At 33.4% G+C, this 21,130-nt stretch overlaps 2 protein-coding genes across 3 annotated transcripts; one reads left to right on the forward strand and one right to left on the reverse strand.

Annotated features, from left to right (window-relative positions):
* Positions 1–690: 690 nt before the first annotated feature.
* LOC133674238 (protein POLAR LOCALIZATION DURING ASYMMETRIC DIVISION AND REDISTRIBUTION-like) lies at positions 691–2,932 on the reverse strand. The gene is made up of 3 exons (XM_062095268.1): positions 2,371–2,932; positions 1,588–2,039; positions 691–1,215 (listed from the first exon to the last, which is right to left on the reverse strand). Exons 1-3 carry the CDS (start codon positions 2,780–2,782, stop codon positions 883–885), a joined length of 1,197 nt encoding a protein of 398 aa, XP_061951252.1. The 5' UTR covers positions 2,783–2,932; the 3' UTR covers positions 691–882.
* A 5,665-nt stretch (positions 2,933–8,597) lies between these two features.
* LOC133674826 (formin-like protein 18) lies at positions 8,598–20,084 on the forward strand. 2 transcript variants are annotated; one of them, XM_062096090.1, is made up of 17 exons: positions 8,603–9,261; positions 9,891–10,591; positions 10,922–11,143; positions 11,217–13,318; positions 13,419–13,548; positions 14,173–14,244; positions 14,732–14,830; positions 15,018–15,059; positions 15,387–15,467; positions 15,906–15,956; positions 16,052–16,133; positions 17,052–17,146; positions 18,200–18,271; positions 18,377–18,493; positions 18,682–18,750; positions 18,861–18,927; positions 19,228–20,084. In XM_062096090.1, exons 1-17 carry the CDS (start codon positions 9,189–9,191, stop codon positions 19,413–19,415), a joined length of 4,263 nt encoding a protein of 1,420 aa, XP_061952074.1. In that variant the 5' UTR covers positions 8,603–9,188; the 3' UTR covers positions 19,416–20,084. The 2 variants fall into 2 exon arrangements, 1 of the variants encoding a protein (XP_061952074.1); XR_009835277.1 differs by lacking the exons at positions 17,052–17,146; positions 18,200–18,271; positions 18,377–18,493; ... (1 more) ...; positions 18,861–18,927; positions 19,228–20,084 and having other exon boundaries at positions 8,598–9,261; positions 15,421–15,467; positions 16,052–16,078.
* Positions 20,085–21,130: the final 1,046 nt, after the last annotated feature.

Genomic DNA, 21,130 nt, shown 5'->3' on the forward strand with positions numbered 1-21,130 from the left:
TCAATTTGTAATTTGATAGTCAGACAATATTCATATAATTACAGTATACATGCATTAACTTCAATGTTTTGTAAGAAACTAAAAAATACCTTGATAAATTAATTTTTCATGAATTAATGTATAAATTAATCAATTATAATAATATCCTGATTCATTAATATATGTTAATGGTTCAAAGATATTAATTTTAACTGTATTTTACATCATATCAAGCATAAACAAGACATTTAAATTTAATATCTTTATGTATAACATATATTTAATAAAATCTTCTCTCTTATAAAAAATCTTTCTTTCCATAAATAATTTTTGTGCAAGACATTTCCATAAATCATCGGAGTTTCTTTATTTCCAACATTTCTCTCACTACTTCGTTCATTTTATTCTTGTTTTAAATTTTCAATATTTGGATTTTCTTTAACATTTTTTTTCTTTAAAAAAAAAATAAACTTAAATGTTTGGTGGAGAGGGTAACTAAAACTTTTTATTTTTAATTTTTTTTCTGGTTTCCTTGTTCTGCCTTTGTCATTGAGCAATATCAACAAGATTTTGACTTTTTTATATATAATTACAAGGGAGCTGTCCTCTACAAAAAGCAAATAACACAAGAATAATATATATATTTTTTTAATTTACTGGGCATCGAAATTCACCTAAAGCTATTCAAATTGCTCAGCATAACAAAAGGCAAAATAGAAATTTGCAGTTTCAATCGCTGCCCATCTTTCCTTTTTTTGCATCGCCCACTGCATTACAGGGACACTGTGTAGTCCCAAGGCAAAACAGTCTTGTCACAATGTCATCAAACACCAATTACAACAACAGGCTTGGGGGCACATAAACATTCCAAAAGCGAAAGCTGTTATAAATTTGATGCTCATGTTAAGGACTAAGAAGTTTTGCAAGATGATGTGAACTGAATTTTGAAGATCCTGGAAGGTGGCGAGAAATAAGACGTGCAGTGTCTTTCCACCAAGAAACCTCCATTTCTTTCTCCCGGAGCTTGTGCTCAAGACATTCTAGTTTAGCTTCTAACTCTCTTATATGTTCTTGCTGTCTTGATTCGAGTAATTCGTGCAACCTCCGCTCCAATTCACGAGGAGGAACACCGCGATGCTCTTCTGAGCCTGCTGCTTGGTCTTCAAATACAAAAGCAACTACTTCTCCAGAACTTCCAGTCTGGCTTTTTGACGTAGCAATGTCCTCATTTGTGACCTGCCGTTTCAAACTTCCAAAACTCAGTAGATATAACTATTAATAATGTGGCAGGAAAATGAACAGAAAACAATCTTGCAAAGGTTAAAAGTCCTAGTTGGCTATAGAACTTCCATGAATCTTTATGGGAAGAGAATCCAAAAAAACTGGACGAATTACGAATACAAATTCCAGTGTGCAGATTGGTTACAAAATCACTCTTCATATTTTATGAAAGACTTCTAGAGTTAACACAAACATGTAGGCAATGAAATGGAAACCATTGGCTGTAAGTCCATCAAAAGTTCAGAGCTCTTTTCTCCATTCAAAAACAGATATGCCATGATTCCAAACGAAACAACAAACCACAGAATAACATAATATTCAGCTTACCCATCTCCCTTTCTTCTGTGGACATTTCACCGAATTATCTACTGTATCTAAGTGAAGTTGCAATCTCTCTAGCTCAACTTCAAGTTCTGCCTCAAGTTTATCCATTCCTTCTGAACACTCTTCTTGCATGGGCGTCTCCCATCTCAAAGAATGATCACAAACAGTAATTGCTGACGACCCTGGCAAAACATATGACGATGTAAATATTTGCGGAGAAAGTTGGGTCTCAAAATCCGGACCGTCTACAATGTGCGTGGTTGAATAAGCACACACGTTAGATGGCTTAGAGAGACCATCTTTCTTTCGCAATTCCTCTCTCACATTTTCAAGAAGCTTCTCCATTTGCATTCGCATTTCCAACATCTTATCAAGTTCATTTTTACTCGCTGCAATTAAATGTAATAGACAACATCCAACTCCAAGGTTGACAGTAGCCTCCCTGTTACACTGTTCTGCAAATATTTTGAAGACAACAACATTAACCATGTAAAAAAACCTTTCTTGTATACATCAAGAAGCAAAATACATCCGATCACAAGAGGTACGGAATTATAACAAAAGAAAAAAAATGGACCTCTGCTCAAAATTTTAATTGGGTATCTCATAATTTTCCTTAGGGTCAAATTAACAGCTATTTTTACTGGATTTCTATACATTATTTTCTAGGTTTTCCATTACCTCAATATAACAGGAAAAAAAATCCTGAAAAACACCAAAAAGATATAGTTTTTTACTCCTTTTCCGCTCCCATTAGTAAAAATTTTATACTAATTTTTTTTTTACCTGAAACAGTTATCTCGGAAGCCGAATTCCGCGAATCCTGCTCGTTGAGCCCTTTCATCGAACGCCTAACCTGCACAATCCCATCACCACCCAATTCATCCTTTTTACTCTCTTTCACTCTGTTCCGCCTCAAACCAGAGATCCATCGAGCAGCAATCCGGTGAGGAGGGTAACAGCTTGAACTCCTCTGCCACCCTCTACATCTCGCCTCTTCTCCCATCATCAACAACTCATCCAAGACGTCGTCGTCTTTATCGTCGAATAATAAGACATCTGCCACGCGAAGAGGCAGAGGCAGAGGCAGAGGAGAATCGTCGTGGGTAATTTGAGAATTGAAAAGGGGAGAAGGGGAGGAAGAAGAAGAAGAAGTGATTGGGGGTTTAAAAATGGAGTCTTGATGATGAATTTTCATGGAGATTAGGGATTTGAGATTTTTGGGAAAGGAATTAAATTTGAGGGACTGAGTGGAGGTGTGTTTGGACGGTGAGAGAAATTGGAGGGAAAGTTTTAAATGTTTTTGTGTTTATGATGGACTGTGTTTATGAGTGCCAATCAATCCCTACACCTAGTTTTAAAGAAATTAATTAATTAATTAATGCTATTTTAGGATGATAATAAATTAATATTCTCAAAAAACAAAATGAAATCAATGCAAATACAGCTAAGGGATAGCTGCAAGTCAATAATAGCTACGAATTTTACGACGACAATGAGTTTTATTATATTAACATTCTATTTATTATTTAATGTGTAGAAATTTTAAATATTTATATTATATTCATAGGTTTTTAAATATTTATATAGATATTTATTAATTTAATATTAAATAATGATATATATTAAATAGCAAAATTATAAATACTATGTTAACATTGAGATATGCTTATGTTATATTATGGACTTATTTGTGAATCATTGTATGGGTTGGGGACTGACTTGTAGTTCCTTCAAAACCAATAATTAATGCTTTTCTAGAGATTTATTTATGATGGAGCGTCCGGTGACATCATTGTGTAAAATTTGAATGCTGTATTGTTTTTGAATTTTAAAAGTATTTTAAAAAAATTTAAAATTTTTTATTTAAAATTAATATTTTTTTGATATTTTAAATCATTTTAATGCATTAATTTTAAAAATAATTTTTTAAAAATAAAAAATATATATTATTTTAATATATTTCTAAGTAAAACATTATTTGAAAAGCAACCACAATCGCAACCACACTTTCAAATAAACCAGTTTATAATGTTTTTTTAATATATTTTTATTTTTAAAAATTTTATTTCTAATATTAGTATGTTAAAATAATTTAAAATTTAAAAAATTAATTTAAAAAAAAACAATATTTTCCAAAACATTTTAAAACGCAAAAGAAATTAAGCTAAGCAACCATAATAATTTAATATTGTGTTTTGAAATTATTATAAGAAATTAGAGCAATTCTAGGAAGATAGTGACACGCCAACAACAACAACAACAGAAATTAAAATAAAAAAAATCAATTCAAACGAAATTAGGCTGACTTATCGTGCTTAAAGTAGGGATGATATCGTATATCTTAAGCACCTAAATTCAGGGAAAGAAGTGATGGATTTCTTTCTTTATTTATAAAGTTTTTAATGGTGATTAAGCTGTTCATGTTACTCTTATAACACATTCATTGTTTTTTCCAAAAAAAAAAAATTAGTGGATCGAAATCAATTAGGCTTGGAGTCTTGTGTTGAATATAAGAGATTAGAGGGTATCTGAAAGTATTATATGGTTATTTTTTAAAGTATTTTTTTTAAATATATTAAAATAATATTTTTTTATTTTAAAAAAATTATTTTTGATATTAATATATCAAAACAATATGAAAATATAAAAAATATTAATTAAAAAAAAATAACTTTTTTCAAAGATATTTTTATAACACAAAAACAAAACGTGTCTATATCTAATTTAATTTAAGGTGAAGACAAAATCAAGGTAGCTTTCAGTAAATGTTTCGGTGCTTTAGGCTGCATACGATCATTATGCTTAATTGTTACCTTAATTTTATTTTAATTATTTATTTTAAATAGAATTTGATTTTTTTATTCTATGTTAAAAGATAGCTTTAAATAATGTTTTTGCATGTCAATTAATACGTACGGACACCAATATCAAATCTCTTTCCTCGATATGGACAATATTCAATATAAGATTAACTTATTGAATACCAATTGATTTCACCAACTAAACCCATGGAGTGAAGTAAATGTGATTTTTAAAAATAATTTTTGGTTAAATTTTTTAAAATTTTTTATACTAATATATTAAAATGATAAAAAAAATTAAAAATATTATTTTACAGCCTTTAAAAAAAATAAAAAAACACGATTATATCACAATATTATTATTACTACTCCTACAAATCAATCATCAATTAATCCAAAATAATGAATGAACTGAACTTTCAATACCAAGAGTAAATGTGCATCCATGGCATGATGCTTCAGATTTCCCTACTTATGATGAGGCTAGGTCTCCAATAATGGGCACATTGATCTTTTAAAGTGGGGTTCTGGTTGTGATTGTAATTACTTTTTTAAGTGTTTTTCAGGCCGATATGTATCAAAATAATTTTTTTATTTTTCAAAAATTATTTTTAAAATTATCGCATTACAACGATACGAAACACGCAAAAAAAATTAATTTTTAGTAAAAACTAAATTGAATTTTTGGAGAACACGAACGGTGTCTAAAAGTGTAATTTGATATTAAAATTTTTTTATAATTTTAATGGATTGATGTTAAAAATAAAAAAAATATATTTTTTTAAAATAAAAAATACTAAACTCATAATATTAACCACTTGAATTTTCAAGGAGTCCAGAGGGGGATGAGCCTCTAGGGCTTTCTGGGCATCTTGGATTTTTAGCTTTGAAGCATATCATCCAATTTCTCAATTATCAACCCACTCATGATTGGATGGGTTATGGGTCTTCCCAGCTACCTTTTTTATTTTATTTTATTTTATTTTATTTTGACAAGGATGAAAAAAGCAGCAATCCAGAACAACATCCTTGCTGGTGGCATCGTTATGTAATTAATGGAAGATGAAGACCTTGCTAAGTTTACGTTGAAGAAATATTGTTTGTAGTGGATTGACGCAGCAGTCTAGAGGGAGTCAATGATAAAGAGATTAGTAATAAGTCAGAATCTTTAAAAATCAAGAACGTTATTTCTCATTTACAAAAAAAAAAATATTACCATAAAAAACCCATTAACACTAAATAGAAAAAAAATATTCCTTTCAAATAAAAAAACTACAAAAACCTAATAATACCAAATAAAAAAATTTATTTTTCAAAAATCTCATGCATCAGTTTTTAAATTGAAATGAATTCATCCTCAATCTTAAATTGTTTGATTTTCAATAATAGCGCAACGGTTAACCATAGTACATTATTGAGATTTGATACTAATTGATGTAGCCATAAGTGAGTGATAACAATGTTTGTTATAAATTAAAACCCTAAAAAAACCAAAAATACTATAATTACAAGGAGACATCCAAGATATTCAATTTTTATTTATTAAAATCTCATTTTTCAAAAGGCTGCTACAATCATTTATATATAAAAAAAAAACTAAAAAACTCTATTAATACTAAATAAAAAAAGGAAAAATGTTCCCATCAAATGAAAAACTAGAAAAATCTAATAACAATGAATCATAAAATAAAATAAAATTTATAAACTATAAAATAAAATCTCTCGGCAATCAAATGCCATCTTCCACAATGGTGTTGAAATCATCTCAGCATCCCCTCTATTTATAGTGGCGTGTGTGACTTACTGACCTTCAATGTAGCACTAATAACCTTATTTTCATTCTTTTCTCTCACCTCTTTGATTTTTGTATATGGCCCTTTAAATTTTAAAAGCATTTTTTTTATTTGTTTTTCTTTCAATTTTATCCATTTTTTTTATTACTATTTATTTTATTTGGAATAATTATAAAATTAATTTTTTTCTAATTTAATCCTTCAATATTATATTGATTGGGATTCGAGTCTAGAATTTCATGAGTTGCGAGTTTAAAAGATTAACTTAAGTTTAGGAGATTCCCCCCCCCCCCCGCTTTTAAGCTCATGTTCTTCCAAGTTTATCATTCAACATTTATTTAACTAGATGTTGAGCTCCATTATTATTTATTTATTTACTTCATATAGTATCTTTCACTGATTTTGAAAATGAATTAGGTTATTTTAAGTTTTTTTATTTATTGTTTTTCATTAAATTTAGGTTTTTTTAAAAGAAATTTTGCGTCTGAACTAATTGATTAAATATATACATGAGACGTTCACTTCGTGATATTTTATTTGATTTGATTTTCAAGTCATTGATTTGATAGTGCGTGTGGTCTCTTTTTAGTGTCGTTGTGTAGCCTTTCATGGTGGTATTAAAACTGTTTCGGTAAGCTCTTTCTTTTATGGAGGTCAATGACTACGACAAAGTGATGGTAAATCTCCAACGAGCTTTCCTATATTTTCCTTTGAATATGATATTGATATCTCATTTTTTATAATTAATTATTGCTAAAAAATTTTGTTCATTTTTTTACTGTTTATATTTTTTTAATTATACTATTAAATTAATTGATTTTATTGAACTTAGTCAAGTCAATGACTTCAATCTCATATTTTTCTTGCTTTTTTTAAAATGCTATCGTCACCTTGACATCTTTTTTTATATATTAGAAAAAGTTTAACGTTATTTACAGTGTAGCGCGAGTCACCTATAAACTTGAATAAATAGAATGTAATTCTATCTACATGTATTGTGTAAATCTCAGACCAAAGTTCATGACATAAGAGGTTTTTCTCTAATGCACAGTTTTATATTATTGAATATGTCTTGATCCAACCGTTAAATTAAAAAGAAGTTTTGCTATGAAATTTTAGAGATCTTGTTTTTTATAAGGTTATAATTTTGCATTAATTGAGGATCAAGAAAGCTTTTCAATAATATCCATAAGTTATCGTTTGAAATTTGTTATATTTTTCTACCTGGTGTAGGATTTCATTTTTTATTTGATTTAAAATTATTTTTTTCAGTTTTGTTAATAAATTATATATATTTTACTTTATTTTCAGGTTTCTTGTTTTAAATAGGTTAGTTTCTAGGTTTATTCAAAGATTTACAAACCTTTTAAATAAATAGACTATCTAAATATAAAATATTCAATATTAACAAATTTAAATTAGAATTTCTATTCCTTCTCAACAAAATGATATGTTTTTTATGCTTATTACTTTTCTTATATCGCTTCGGTCTATATCGGTCCATAAGCATTATTCAAACATGAAATTATTAGACTCGTAATAGTGAAACCTAACATAAAATGCTTGCCTAGCTATTAAATAACCACCTCTTTGATATTGGAGCGACAATTTCATCAAGCCATCCCTTTACTTTTTTATATCTAGATAATTTATTTGAACATTCTTCTCTTTTTTCTCTAAATTATATATATAAAAAAATACTAAAAAAACTTAGTTTTTCACTGTACATTAAGACATGAATATTGTTGACCGGAACAATATAATAATCATTTTACTTTTTTTAACAAAAATTATTAGTTTAATTATCCAGAGTAATATAATATTCTCACAGGGTCTCTTGGTTAATTTTAAAAGTAAGATTTGTTTAACTGGTGTTCAAATATAGTTTTGTATTTTTACTGTTTTTAAAAATAGTAAAATAACTTAATTACTTTTAAAGTTAAAATTTCTCTAACTAGCATTCAAATGTGTTTTTTTTTGTATTTCCAATCTGGTTTTTTAGTTACCATCAAATTAACACATGATAATTAGGTTTTTTAATAAATATCAAATAAATATCCAGTAATTATAGTGTAAGCATAATAAATTTTTCCATTTAATACTATTACAAAAACTCATTTTAAACATGGATTTCATAATGGAAAAAGATATTAATCATTATGTAACTATGATCCAATCAAATCTACACCCAATTTAACCTAGTCTCAAAAACATTAATTGGACTTAGTTGATCTCACCAATATCAATCTTTTTCCTAATTATAAATGCTAAGCAAACCCCACATTAAATTACTCAAAACTTAATTACTTTACTTTGAATTAATCAAAATTTCCTTGGCATGTCTTTGCACTCATGGCAAAACACGTGCTCTCGAGGAATTTCAGAACAAAAATCTAACGTCTAATCTTTTTCTTTTTGGACACAAACAAGCCTGAGAAAGAGGAGAGAAGAAGCAAAAGCATTACATGGACACACACATCATTATCAACAACAAACATCATGCAATAACACAAACAGCATACAGGCGGTAAACAAAACCTAAAAGGAAAACACACTAACACAGAGACAAGCTTCAGATCCTAGGATCCTCATCTTTGTTCCTTACCAACATCATTGTCAACATCAACCGCCTCCACCATTGCTAAATCTCTGTCTCTGTCTTTCTCTTATTTTTTTATTTGGAAAAAGAGAGAGAATACTTTCTCTCTAACTGTCAAAGCCTGTTGATTGAAAGCAAAGTTTCAATCTTTCTCAGACACAAAGGCAGTGAGAGGCAAAGTGTGAATAGGAAGACAAAAATAACAGTTACCCACAAAAGGGGTTTCTTAAAATCCCAGCAAAACTCATGCTTTCTCTGGTTCCTCAACAGACACTACTCTGTGTTGTGCAATCATTTATCGGGGTTTCTTGAGCTTATTTGAGGAATGTTTTGTTCTTGGTGCAATGTGGGTTCAATTTTGTAGGTGAGTGATTCTGTTGGAACTTCAGAGGGAAAAGAATAAAAGAAATGGCTTTGTTTAGAAAGTTCTTCTATAGAAAACCACCTGATGGGCTGTTGGAGATCTCTGAAAGGGTTTACGGTATGCTCTAAGTTTGAATTAATTTGCAAACTTTATGGTTAAAGACTGATGGGTTTTGGTTCTTTTTTGTTTTGAATTTCTTGCATTGATGTTGGTAGGTAATTGGTCTTGAAAGTCTCTTTCTTTTGTGATGTTATTGCTGGTAATGTAAATGCTTTGTTTGTACTGATTGTTAGTTTTTTGAATTACCTGCACTGGGATTGTGGATAATTAGTTTCCCTGTCTCTATCTTTAACTTGAGGTTTAAAGAAGATTCATGTTTTTTTTTCCCCGATTTTGTTGTATTTTTCATTTGATTTTCAACTCTTTGAAACTAATTGTATTGATGCTGATAGGTAACTGGTTTTAAAGTTTATATCTTTTAAAATACTGTTCTGGACTATGCAGATATCATGTTACGTAAATAGAAACAGTTTGCTCACTTTAGAGTTCAAGATTGTTGGTTTTCTTTTGTATTGAATCTCATCTATTTATCCTTCATGTCTGAAGTGTTTTTCCATCGCTTGCATGGATGTTGATGGGTATTTGGTTTTATAGTCTCTTATCTTTGGAAATAGTACTGTGGATAATGGTGCGCGGAGTTTTTATGTTTGTAAATATTAAAGATGGTTCGTGTTGTTTGGTTTCAGTCTTTGATTGCTGCTATTGTATGGATACTTTTGAAGAGGAAGAATATAAAGTGTACATACGAGGCATAGTGGGTAAGCTTTGTAACCATTTGCCTGATGCTTCATTTATGGTGTTTAATTTCCAAGAAGGTGAAAATCAAAGTCAGATTGGTAGTGTATTGTCTGAATTTGACATGACTGTGATGGACTATCCTCGGCACTATGAAAGTTTCCCCTTGCTCTCAATGGAGATGATTCATCATTCCTTGCGGTCTAGCGAAAGCTGGCTGTCACTTGGGCAACAAAATGTGGTCTTGATGCATTGCGAACAAGGGGGGTGGCCGGTTCTGGCTTTCATGCTAGCTGCATTATTGCTATACGGGAAGCAGTTCACTGGTGAGCAGAGAACCTTAGACATGATTTACAAGCAAGGGCCTCGAGAGCTTTTACATCTGATGTCCCCTATTAATCCATTACCTTCGCAATTGAGGTACTTACAGTATGTATCAAGGAGGAACATGGGAACACAATGGCCTCCGCTGGATAGAGCACTTACATTGGATTGCATTATTCTTAGATTCATTCCTTGTATGGATACAGAGGGGGGTTGCCGGCCAATATTTAGGATACATGGACAAGACCCTTTTATGGTTGTTGATAGGACTCCTAAAGTTCTGTTCTCAACACCAAAAAGGAGCAGATTTGTCCAGCATTACAAGCAGGTAGCTCAAGTTTCTTCAATTTGGACACTTTCTTATACATTTTGATTTGAAAAGTTATTTTGTATTTTTTTCCAGATCAGAAAGCAATCTTCTTATCATTGTTTTTGCTGTTCTACATTACTTAAATTAGACGCTTTTCTAGGATCCGCCTTACTTTTAGAAGCAGTAATGATACAGCTGAATTTCTTTGTAAAAGTGGGGTCTGTATATTCCCCCCCCATCTGATTATGATGGTTGTTAGCAAAGTGTTGTTACCATTAACACTCATGTTATATTTGTTGATGTAAAGTTTGCTGTGCATGCTTTCAAATTCTTCTTTTATTTTGGCAGGCAGATTGTGAATTGGTTAAAATCGACATTAATTGTCATATCCAAGGTGATGTTGTCATGGAGTGTATTAACTTGGACAGTGATCACGAGAGGGAGCAGATGATGTTTCGGGTCATGTTTAATACTTCCTTTATAAGTTCAAATATCTTGATGCTTAATCGTGATGAAATCGATACCTTATGGGATGCAAAGGATCAATTTCCCAAGGACTTCAGAGCAGAGGTATTGGGTTATCTTTCGTTTCTAGAAATTTACAATGTCTAGGGGTGATTAATTGTTCTTGGTTTGGATGCAGGTTCTTTTCTCAGAGATGGATTCTAGTACTCCTATTGGTGCAATTGATTTGCCTGGTTTAGAAGAGAAAGATGGCATACCTGTGGAAGTGTTTCCCAGAGTTCACGAGATTTTCAGCAATATGGACTGGCCAGATACAAAAACTGATGTAGCACAAATTACGCACCATCATATCATAGAACCCCAAGAAAATTTGGACAGCTCTCCCCAGAGGGCAGAAGGAGGAAGTGTACTGATGGAATCGACCTTTGTCAGAGTTCAAGAGAAACCGAAACTAAATGAATCAGAAAACAAGACTCCAAGTCCCACTTCCATTACCCTGGTGAAACAATCCACTCTCTCTTTCAAACCATTTTCAGATACAAATTCAGTAAGAGAGGAGGCTGAACCCCAAGAACTAAAGGCTGCCCTCCAATCCATGCCCTCTATTAAATCATCTCCTGATGCAAATTCAGCTAGGGAGAAGGTAGAACCCCAAGAACTGAAGGTTGCTTGCCAATCTACGCTCTCTATTAAGCCATCTTCAGATGCAATTTCAACTCAAAAGAAGGTTGAGCCACAAGAGCTCCAGGTTGCTCTCCAGTGGCCAGCTCAATCTAAGATCATATCACAGCGAGTACCCCAGAGATCACTCTGTTCTCCAGTTTCCTACGGCAATAACTTACAGGGCTTACCTGTGCCTATGTCAAGATACCACAGTGCACCCTCTGCCCTTGGAATTACAGCTTTGTTGCATGATCATGCTGTATCTAAAGGCGAAGAAGTCGTGCGTCCAGTGACATTATCTCTGCCTTCCTCAGCTATTTCATCTCCAGTCACAGGTGTGCTTAAACCTCCACCACTCAATAATGTGTCTGCTCCAAGGACACCACCACTTCCTACACCACTGCAATCTTCATTTGAAGCTCCTAAAACAACAGAAAAGCCTTCTCCAACATGTCATATTCCTCCAGCTATTCCTCAACCTATTTCAATTTCTTCTCCCGTCACAGATCCACCCAAACCTGCACAACTCAATCACGTGGCTGCTCCGGGGACACCACCATGCCCTCTTAACCCATTGCAATCATCAATTGAAGCTCCCAAAACTACAAATTTTTTTTCCGGTGCTTGTCATATTCCTCCTCAATCCAGAGGAACAGATTCTCTACTTAATCAACATCCTCAACCAACATCAAACAGTATCCACTCACCATTGTTTCCTTCTCTTCTCCCTTCTCTTTCTTATTCTTCTTCTCCTGTTATCAAGAGTTCATCTTCAGCTCCCCCAGCTCCTCCTCCACCCCCTTCTTTTTCAAAGGCATCCCCATCTCCTTCCACCAAGAAATCATTCCCAACTCCCCCTCCCCCTCCCCCTCCTCTGCCTCCTTTTACAGCAGCACCTCCATCTTCCACTAACAGGAACTCGTATTCAGCTCCCCCTCCTCTACCTCCTGGAATGGCTTCAAAGGTTGCCAGCTCAGGTACCGCACAGTCTGGGAAGAACTTGGCTGTTGTGCCTGGACCACCACCACCACCTCCTCCTCCTCTACATCCTGGATCTGCCCTGGGCCCTGCAAATGCTCCTTCAGTGCCACCACCACCACCCCCCCCTCCTAGTTCTGTTGCAAAAGCTTCTTCATTTAATAATGCCGCACATATTCCTCCTGTGCCACCTCCTGATCCTTTGACTAAAGGGTTGTCAAGAACTAGCAGCGTCTCCTCACCTCCTCTACATTCTGGATCTGCCCTGGGCCCTGCTAATGCTCCTTCAGTGCCGCCACCACCCCCTCCTACTAGTTCTGTTGCTAAAACTTCTTCATTTAATAATGTCGTGGATATACCTCCTGTGCCACCTCCTCCTGCCCCTTTGACTAAAGGGTTGTCAAGAACTAGCAGTGTATCCTCACCATCTCATGCTGGAGTTAGTAATGGAAATGTGCCTTCAGTTCCTGGACCACCATCTGGTGCTCCATTTAGTGCAAAGGGGCAGGGCATGTTACGTATAAATGCAAAAAATCAACCCAGAAAAGCCAACCTGAAGCCTTATCATTGGTTAAAATTAACTAGGGCCATGTCAGGAAGTTTGTGGGCTGAGGCACAAAAAGCTGATGAAGCTTCCAAGTATGCATCCTTTTGTTTTATTGCTGTATCTTAAATATTTTTTTCCATTAGTATCTCTGTGCCACCACTAATTAAACCTTATCCAATTTGTCTGTACTAGGGCTCCTGAGTTTGACATATCAGAACTTGAGACTCTTTTCTCAGCAGCTGCTCCAAATTATGACTGTGGGAGCACAGCAGGGAAATCAAATCGACGCACCTTGGGACATAAATCTGATAAAATCCAGCTGGTAATCAGTGTGCTATCATGGAGTGGGGCCTATGCTTAATTCTATTGATTGCATAACTTATTCATTAATGCCATGTTTTAAATTCACTACACGGGGCAAGATATGTCCCAACCAGCTGCCCATTTTAGCTTTGCTTATTTTTGACTATCAAGCATCCACAGTGCCATTGTGTTTAGTTTCGCTAATACTTGTATATAATTATAGATTCCTTATTAAGGAAGTCAGCTCTAATTGGGTTGTGTTTCTAGTGCAGCCATGTAGGTTTAGGATTGGGTTTCTCCAGTTGATTGATTTTGATCATCTTCAGTGTAGGTTAGGATAATCGGTTTTCCAAAACTTTATCAATTGCTCAATTGGTGTTAATAGTCCAAAGTTATCTGTTTAATAGTGTTTTAAAGAAAGAGATTAATACAAAACTTTTCACCAGAACAATTCATTTGGTTGCAAGAACACTCTTCTTTGGTTTGTTTTGGAATTACTGGAACTGTTTTTATTGCAAGCTCACACATTCAGTGCTTGATCATGCATTTTTGCTGTGTATACTGTATTCTGGATAACAGTGAAAAAATAGCAAACCATCTCATTTAAATTCGTTTCTTCATGAGGTATTTACTGGTTCTGCAGATTGAACTGAGACGGGCATATAACTGTGAGATCATGCTTTCAAAGGTTAAAATTCCTCTGCCAGACCTGATGGTAAGCTGAACCTTGTTGCGGTTGTTTGAGCTAAATTTTTCTTAAAATAATACAGTATTTAGACTATAGGCTGCAATTTCAAAGCTGACAAGATTTTTATAATTATTTTGTGTTCAAAGCTTCTGTAGCTATCCATGAACACGTGAATGTTTGTCATAGTGCTTTCATTATGGTGATTGATAACTTAGGTTTTCTTGTTATTCTATCCACCTAGCATTCCTATGTGATTCCTTTGGAATTTCCACATATACCAGCCTTCATGCTGTTGTAATTAGTTCACCTGGAATCTACTAAATGATGACGTGTAATTGGTTTTGAATTTGAGAAAACATGTTAACCCTGATAACTGGTCCTTTTAATGTAAATGAACGAAGACATACCTTTTCTGCTGAAGTTTGCTGTGCATGCTGCATTCATTTCAGAGTTTTAACTGCTTAAATGATTTTGGTCGGTTCTCTTATTCCTTGCTTCTCTAACTGTCTTACAGAGTTCAGTTCTTGCTTTGGATGATACAGCATTGGATATTGATCAGGTTGATAGCCTTATTAAGTTTTGTCCAACAAAAGAGGAGATGGAATTACTCAAGGTATTAAAAATACATGTGCTGCTTATTTAGTTTTTTATGCCCATAAATCCTTCACTACTTCACACGAGAGCTTTAAACTGTCACCACCAATTAATTAATTTTCTATTTGTTCATAAATTAAAACATTGATTAGCAAAAGCAATCCCCCATTTTCATTGAGTTAAAAATCAGAATTTCTCACATTCAGGGTTATAATGGAGATAAAGAGAACTTGGGAAAATGTGAACAGGTGAGTGAAGTATTGATTTTTCGCATTAACTTTCTTGTTCACATTATTGTATTTCTAGCTTTTTATAGTTCGTGCCCTTGTTACAAATGAAATGCAAAAAAGTTGGCTTATATGCTACTCTCCTTGCTCTTTACTCCTTTTAATCCATTAATCAACCAGCTGGCACTGAATAATACTTATTGACATTCATGAACTTTTGGCTTCCTATTTTTGTTGCATATCCTTGGAAACAAATCATGAAATGTGCTGCAATGTGGTTTGAGAATATCCACTCTAGACATATATTGGTCTTGTATTCTAATTTAACTCCTGTATTTTTCACAATAGTTTTTCTTGGAAATGATGAAAGTGCCACGTGCAGAGTCAAAGCTAAGAGTTTTTTCATTCAAGATACAATTCCAATCCCAGGTTAGAGGGCAATCTCTTTCGTTGTTATTTGTAGTTTTTGGCAATAGAGGTCCCTGTTGTTCAATGATTCAGTCGTACTGGACCATGTGGTTTTGAAAGGGCAATTGGATCAATGAAATTTTGGACCCGGGTCAAAGTCCCTCCCTCCAATTTTTTTCAGAAATTCTGTTTATATTTTTTTGCTTAAGGGCACATGACATCCACTGATTGCTGGAGATTTTGGTCATCATTGACCAAATTTGACCGCTGATTATTAACTTTAATGGAATTTGGTAACGGAATTGGATGGAGGGATAATCTATGTCCAAAATATCAAATCTTAAGACCCAATTTCCCTTTTCTGAACCATAGGGTTCAATGTGACTGGAGCATAGAAGCATAGGGACCAGAAAAACTATTGTTTGCAAATATTCAGCTCTTGTCTTGGACCTATTTCAGGTTTCTGATCTCAGAGGCAATTTGAATGTTATAAATTCAGCTTCTGAAGAGGCAAGTCGGATCTTTTTACTTCAGTTTTTTCCAGCAGTGCTAGTTCTCTGAAGATTTTCATCTCTTAGAGCATTTCCAATCATGTATTTTATCAGATCAGGAGCTCAGCAAAGTTGAAAAGGATCATGCAGACTATTCTTTCCCTTGGTAATGCTCTCAACCATGGTACTGCAAGGGGTAAGTTAATGGGTTGCAACTTCATCGGTTAGTATCCTGTTGTAATAACCACCCTAGAGAATATGAATCAGACATATCAGTATTGCACATTAGTTTGTGCCCATAGTAGAAAACTCTAACAAATAGCTTGTTAGAGACAGCCACTAAGTTAATGGGTTGCAACTTCATCGGTTAGTATCCTGTTGTGACAACCACCCTAGAGAATATGAATCAGACATATCAGTATTGCACATTAGTTTGTGCCCATAGTAGAAAAGTCTAACAAATAGCTTGTTAGAGACAGCCACTAATCTAATCTAGAGGATTTGTTTTTGCTAAACCATAACTACTGATGACTCTCTTTGTGTCTGGTTTTTATGTTTTTTACTTACTAGAAACCTAATATTTTGTTTTAAATAAGATGCTGAATAACCTCCTCCTGTATAATCGCAAGTCTTTTAGATCCTAACATGTACTGTAGGATATTGTAACTTTTTCATTGCAAAATGCCAAGCTTTTACTATAAATCCCTTTTATGCTCTAGTGTGTTCATACTTAATAAGCTAGTTGATCCAGGACACTATCACCCAGAAAGTGATTAGAGCTAAAGAAATAACAAGATAGATAACTATACCTTACACCCTGAAGAATGTGATTTTGTAATTACATTGAGATTGAAATGCTATACTTGAACTTGGACTTGAAGATCATATGGTTGGGCATGCACCATACATGTATTGTCAATCAAACAAGTAGCCCTTGTTAATATGCAGAAGGTTTTAATCTGACATTGAAGATCTTATTTGATGAGATTAATTTCAGGATTTTGGGAGCTAATCCCTATGCCTGTCTTATTCTCGTGTTTCTCTCATATCCTCTCGATGTGCTTGCATTATCTGGATTTGTTCTTTCAGAAAATTTATAATTTCATTGCTCTAGGTTCTGCTGTTGGATTTCGATTGGATAGTCTCCTCAAACTCACTGATACACGAGCTCGAAACAACAAGATGACTCTCATGCATTATCTTTGTAAGGTACAGTATTTCCTTTTAAATTGAATTGCTGTTTAAAACATGAAGAAACCAATACTAAAATTAAACCCCATATTTTTCCTAAGCAACTTAAAAAATATATTGTGGGCCCACATCATACTCCTAAAGCTTAAATAAGTCAAGTCACTCGGACAAAACAGATGAGAAATGTTTCTGTATTTAGGATGGCTAATAAATGAAAAGTTTGTCATGCTGTATCCTTGGATTTACCTATTAAGTGGCATCAAGGTTCTAATGACTGAAAGACTGTATACTCCGAAATATAATTGAATAATTTTTTCTTCTTGATTGATAAGATGACAATTGATGCTTATACCCAGAGGGCATTTGTTTAGCATAAAATACTTTTCAAGAAAATGTTTTTCTGATTTTTCTGTGTTTGTTTTTTGTAAAATATTTTACAGGAAAATCAATCAACTTAAAATATTTTATAGTCAACCTTTAAACTTAGTTTATTTATTAAAAATTATTTTCAACTCATGAATTTCTATAAAATATTTTACAAACAGTCACAATATCATCCAATAGTTTCAACCATCATTACCTCGACCATCACCTCACCACCACCACCTCAATTGTCGCCCTCATCACCCCACCACCACTACCATCACTTCATTATCATAACACATCAACATAATTCTACCACTAACATACTTTTCAATCTTTATTTACCCAACATCATAAAATATTTTTCTTATAAAATGTTTTATTCAAAGCATTTTACATGTAAAATATTTTCCATCCATACAATATTTTATGCAAAACAAACGCTCCTTGAAACCTATCTTGTTGAGCTAGCTTAAATGCATATAATGATGATGAATCTTGAAATCTAATCCTCAGAGAGCGTGAATCTGTTTTTCCTTTCTTTTTCTTTTTGGTAGAGAAATATATTTTCAATTGTTAACATTTTTGCAGAACTTTCCTATATTTTGTGCTCATTGAACATTAGAGGATGCCAAATAAATGGAGAATAAAACTTCGGCAAAAATATTTTTTTGGGTTTGGTGTCAAATGTTTTTATATGAATTTTAGGTACTGGCTGAAAAGCTTCCAGAACTGCTAGATTTTTCGAAGGATCTTGTGAATTTGGAGGCTGCAACAAAAGTAATACTCCTCCTCCTCCTCCTTTGTGTGTATGTGTTTTTTGTTGGCAATTTCAGTTTCCATTACATTGTTTGCTTGCTAAGCTATATCTTGTATTTTGTGCAGATACAATTGAAATATTTGGCAGAGGAAATGCAAGCTGTTAGTAAAGGACTTGAAAAAGTTATGCAGGAATTGACTGCTTCAGAGAATGATGGTTTGGTCTCAGAAAGTTTTTGCAAGGCAAGTCCTTTTCAGCTACTCTCTTCACTGTGGATAAAGGTTTCTTAGGATTTGTTACCGGAATTGCCTGCGGTTAATGGAATTACTCACCATTCGCATGCATGCAGGCACACATGCACACTGAATATCCTTTACCGCAGACTGTACTCATTAATATCTTTTTTATCTTGTCCCTTGGAAATGTTCAGAATCTGAAGGTTTTTCTTGCTTTTGCTGAAAGTGAAGTGAGGTCTTTGGCTTCCCTTTATTCCTCCGTGGTATGTATATGAACTTTTGTTTTGACCAGCTGACTTTGAACAAAAATGCTGTGCTTCAACTTGAACACTCATTGCCAGTGATTTTTGTTTTCTGAATTTAAATGTTTTAGGGTAGAAATGCAGATGCACTGGCTTTTTATTTTGGGGAAGATCCGGCACGTTGCCCATTTGAGCAAGGTATTTTCCAGTATATACTTTGTTAAAATGGATATCCCACATAGATTCTAATTTCTGACAGCTCTCTCTTATTCTAGGAATCTGAATGGTGTCAGTTAGGCTGCAATATTTTAATTTTCAGCCCATCATTAGTAATGCTGTATTCAATAATTACTAAATTAACACACACTCTTCACTATACAGTTTTTGCATATGTATACATGTGCATATCCATGTTTTCGGTGTACGGTTATGATACATTGGCTCTTGAATGTCATTTGTATACTTGGGGACCTCTCACTTTCTATCTTCGTTCTGTAGTTGTGTCCACTCTGCTCAATTTTGTGAGGATGTTCGTCCGAGCACATGATGAAAACAAAAAACAACTTGAATTGGAAAAGAAAAAAGCAGAAAAGGATGCTCAAAATGTGAAGTCCATGATGGCTTCTCCGAGAAAGCTGTCTGAAAACTTGGTACAGACACCTATCAAAAGTGGGATCTTCAAATGATCAAGTGCCATGTACACCATATTCTGCCAATCCAATCAGGACCTGTTCTCTTACAGACAACACCATTGCCCACCATGGTTGAAGGCCCGTTACAAGCAAAGCTGAGGCACTCACTAAAAGGGCAAAAACTAGAATTCAAATCCAGAGAAGTGTTCTCCATTGCAGCAAGAATTAAGCACTTAAATGCAGGTGTACATGGCAGGGACGGATACTCAGTTTTTTGTGGCAACCCTTTCTTACATGCTTGTGTGCTTCGGGGTTCTTCACTTCCGTTGCTGTTTCAGTGTTATCCTTATACTTCATCTGCACCATTGTTTACAAAGTTGGTTTGCTTTTGGAGCACAGGTGTTGGCAATCTTTGAAGACAAAGTGCAAGCCACTAGAATCTTGTTGTCAAGATCGGTTATAGTACGGTTTTCCACAATTCATATCGGTAGCTAGATGGTAGGAGTGTTGTTTGTTATGTACATTTTGATGTATAGTGATGTAAATGTCTATTTGTAGTCATTGTTGAATACCACGATTCATCAAGAGCCTCATTTCTCAAAGAAATGAAGAAGACAATGTAGTTTCCAATTGGATGGGATAATTGTCTAAAACCATTGTCAACAACCAGGTATAGAGTTACTAATAGCAATATAAATAAATAAATAAACTTCTAGAGACAAATGTATTAAGGCAGGATCAAATATTGGTGTGCCATCTTTGTTGCCTTGAGAAAATCCCCAAGGACCGAGCCATGACCATGTCTTTACAAGAACTGGTTAGCAGACTACCAGCAGTACCTGGATAAAAAGATCCCATGAAGCTCCTTTGAGTTGTCTCTGAGATATAAGAGCTAGAAATATTCTTGTTTTGCTTGATATTTTATATATTTTTTTTAATACATTGTCACTTGATCTCCTATGCTAAAAAAACATTTCAATGATCATGTATGTAGAGAGAGTCAAGCCCCTGACTGAAGAACTCATATCTCTTTGAAAGAAAAAATACCCCCAATACACTATAAAATAAAGTATCTCCTGCTGCAAAATATTCATCGGGAAAACATGATCATGAGAGCGTCGCGGCCTGCAGATTTGGACTTAAAGCTGAAGACTTTTCGCTGACGAAATTCGCCACATGGTTCGACTATGAAGATTTTTATTGAAGTTGAAACCATTACAAGTTTTAAAGAATACAGGATCATTTTTTTTAAAAATAATAATCTAAGCACATAAGAATACAGGATCATTTTTTTTTAAAATAATAATCTAAGCACATATTTATAGAGAATATATTTTAATCCATAAAATGTTTTTATTATTTAACATAAAGTCTTTATATAACAAGGATTTAATTTAGAGTTAGGTGGATTACATAGTATCTTACATCCTCTTTGTTTTTGCGTTTTAAAAATGTTAATAAAAAAATTAAATTTTTTTATTTTTTTTACTTCAAATTAATATTTTTTTTGGTGTTTTTATACTATTATAATACGCTAATATAAGAAATAATTTTTTAAAAATAAAAAAATATATAATTTTAAATAAAAATATTTTAAAAAATAATTACAACAATATATAAACAGACGAAAGTCTTGATAGTAGAATATGGTTTCATATCACATGAATATAAAACTATGGCAATAATTTATGATAGCTGAATGGGAAAAAGAATCCAGCCACAAATTCTCATTTAAATAATTGAATATGATGGTGAAATTTCTCAGATGA

The sequence above is a fragment of the Populus nigra genome, chromosome 15 (assembly GCF_951802175.1).
Source record: "Populus nigra chromosome 15, ddPopNigr1.1, whole genome shotgun sequence".
NCBI lineage: Eukaryota > Viridiplantae > Streptophyta > Magnoliopsida > Malpighiales > Salicaceae > Populus > Populus nigra.